Source organism: Cryptomeria japonica, chromosome 6, assembly GCF_030272615.1.
Source record: "Cryptomeria japonica chromosome 6, Sugi_1.0, whole genome shotgun sequence".
In the NCBI taxonomy this organism is placed as follows: Eukaryota; Viridiplantae; Streptophyta; class Pinopsida; order Cupressales; family Cupressaceae; genus Cryptomeria; species Cryptomeria japonica.
In genome coordinates, this window is record NC_081410.1 from 447015332 (window position 1) to 447017584 (window position 2253).

Sequence of the window (2253 nt, forward strand, 5' to 3'; positions counted from 1 at the left end):
AAAACTCACCCAAACTTCACAATCAATAGCTCATAAGAAAGCTGACATCCTCCTGATTTGATCACTGAAAATTTCATCAAAAAATGTTTTGAAACGAGGGAGATCTGGCCATGGAAAGTGAGGTGAAAAGCACAAAAACAACCCTAAAATGAAAAGAAAAAATAGAATGAAGAAAAAGGTCCTAATGGAACCTTACTAACCGTAGATAAGGCGGGATCCGACGGGGGACATTCAAAATTTGAAAGTGATCAATCCGTGTGAGACGACGTTGGACCAATGGGAGGACTTGTTTAACGTATGCTTTCGGTACTTAAAAGGCTTCGGTGTCTCAAGGGAAGGCATTCTGAATTGCGATCGAAAATTCTTTGCTTGTTCAATCTGTTGAGTTTTCTGCGATTCTTCGTTCCGATTTCCATTAAAGTTCTGTTCTGCGATCTTTAGATTCGAAGGCGATGGCGTTTACAGACGAGAATGCACCAGTTGTGAGCGCTCCTGCTGCAGAGGATGCGGCCGCACCAGCCAAGGCTGAAGAGAAGGCTGCCAAGGCTCCCAAGGCCAAGGCTCCCAAGGAAAAAAAGCCTAAGGCTACCAAGGGTTCGAAGCCCGCACCTGCTCATCCTTCCTACACTGAGGTTAAATTTCAGTCTTTTAGCTTCCCAATTCTCGATCTTTATGTCGATTTGAGTCTAATTTATGTGTAATTCTAGAAATTTTAATCTTTAGCTTTAAATCTATAAGTTTCATGTCGATTTGAGTCTTATTTATGTGGAATCTTCGAAATTTATATTGATTGGGGTTTCTGGTTCATTGCAGATGGTGACGGAAGCCATTAGCAGTCTGAAGGAGAGAACTGGCTCCAGTCCTCATGCTATTGCGAAGTTTCTGGAAGATAAGTACAAGAATGTCCTGCCGCCTAATTTTAAGAAGAAGCTCTTTGTTCAGATCAAGGGCATGGTTGCCAAGGGCAAGCTCACAAAGGTCAAGGCTTCCTACAAATTGTCTGAGGCGGCAAAGAAGCCTGTAGCAAAGCCAAAGGCAGCAAAGAAGCCTGTCGCAAAGCCTAAGGCGGCTGCAGCAAAGCCTAAGACTGCGGCCAAGCCTAAAACTGCTGCGAAGCCCAAATCTGTAGCCAAGCCTAAGGCCGTTGCCAAGCCAAAGGCCGTGAAGCCTGCTCCTAAGAAGGCTCCTGCTGCCGCTAAGCCTGCTGCCAAACCCCCCGCTCCCAAGCCAAAGCCTGTTGCCAAGAAGCCTGCTGCTGCTAAGCCTGCTGTAGCTGTGAAGAAGCCTGCCGCCGCCAAGCCTAAGAAGCCGAAGACTGTGAAATCCGCCAAGAAGGCTCCTGCCAAGGGGAAATCCCCTGCCAAGGCGCCTGCTGCTAAGAAGGCTAAGAAGGCGGCTTGATTTGTGTTTAAAAATGTTCGTTATTATTAACAATGGTGTTCTTTAACACCACCTATCAGGGGTTTCGTGCTGGCCGCTTCGATTTGATGCCGTGCTACATGTTTTATTTTGTTGTGCGGCAGTGTAAATGTGCACGCTTGTACAGTGATGCTCTATTAACATGGTGTCTCTGATGATTAGGCGATTTGCTGGTAGGTTTTTTTAGGTTTCTTCAACTGATTCAGAAGTAGAATTGTATTAGTGTCTGGCTACCGTGTTTCTAAATGGTGGATGCGGTAAAGCCTATATATTTATGCTCAGACAAATATGGAATTCTGTATTTTCAAGATGTGTTTTTTGATTTTACTGTTACAGTTCTTCTGATATGATCACCCGTTCTATTTCACAGGTTTCTATGTCGCTGTTAATGCGTAGATCTATATTTGTGGGCTTCTGATTTGTTATTACATCATGCTTGTATTTGTTTGAATTTTGTGATCTTTGGAGGTAATTTAGATATGGAAGGCTTTGGAACAAAATGATTTTTTATTTTTATTTGCTGCGGATAATCAAATTTGGGTTTTTGGTTTGGCGATGGTTTGAAATCTCAAGCACAGCCATTGTTTGAAAGTGTGTTTTGTGACATAATTATCAAGGCTGATCAGACCCTTATTTGGAAGGGAAATTTGGATGTAACTTGTTTATTTCTCTGCATAATCTTTTAGAACTCTGGATGCTGCTTTCTTTTTGGCGAATCGGGTTAATGAATTTAAGGAAGATCTTGGAAGTTTGTTGGTTTAAACTTTGAAAATTGCCCAGGCGGGATAACATATTGTCTACTGTTGAGCAAAACCAGATTAGATTAGATTGGGT

At 42.8% G+C, this 2253-nt stretch overlaps 1 protein-coding gene across 1 annotated transcript; it reads left to right on the plus strand.

Annotated features, from left to right (window-relative positions):
* The first annotated feature begins 326 nt into the window (after positions 1-326).
* Positions 327-1727, plus strand: LOC131037502 (histone H1). Its single transcript, XM_057969661.2, has 2 exons — positions 327-632; positions 814-1727. Exons 1-2 carry the CDS (start codon positions 453-455, stop codon positions 1399-1401), a joined length of 768 nt encoding a protein of 255 aa, XP_057825644.2. The 5' UTR covers positions 327-452; the 3' UTR covers positions 1402-1727.
* The last annotated feature ends 526 nt before the right edge of the window (positions 1728-2253 follow it).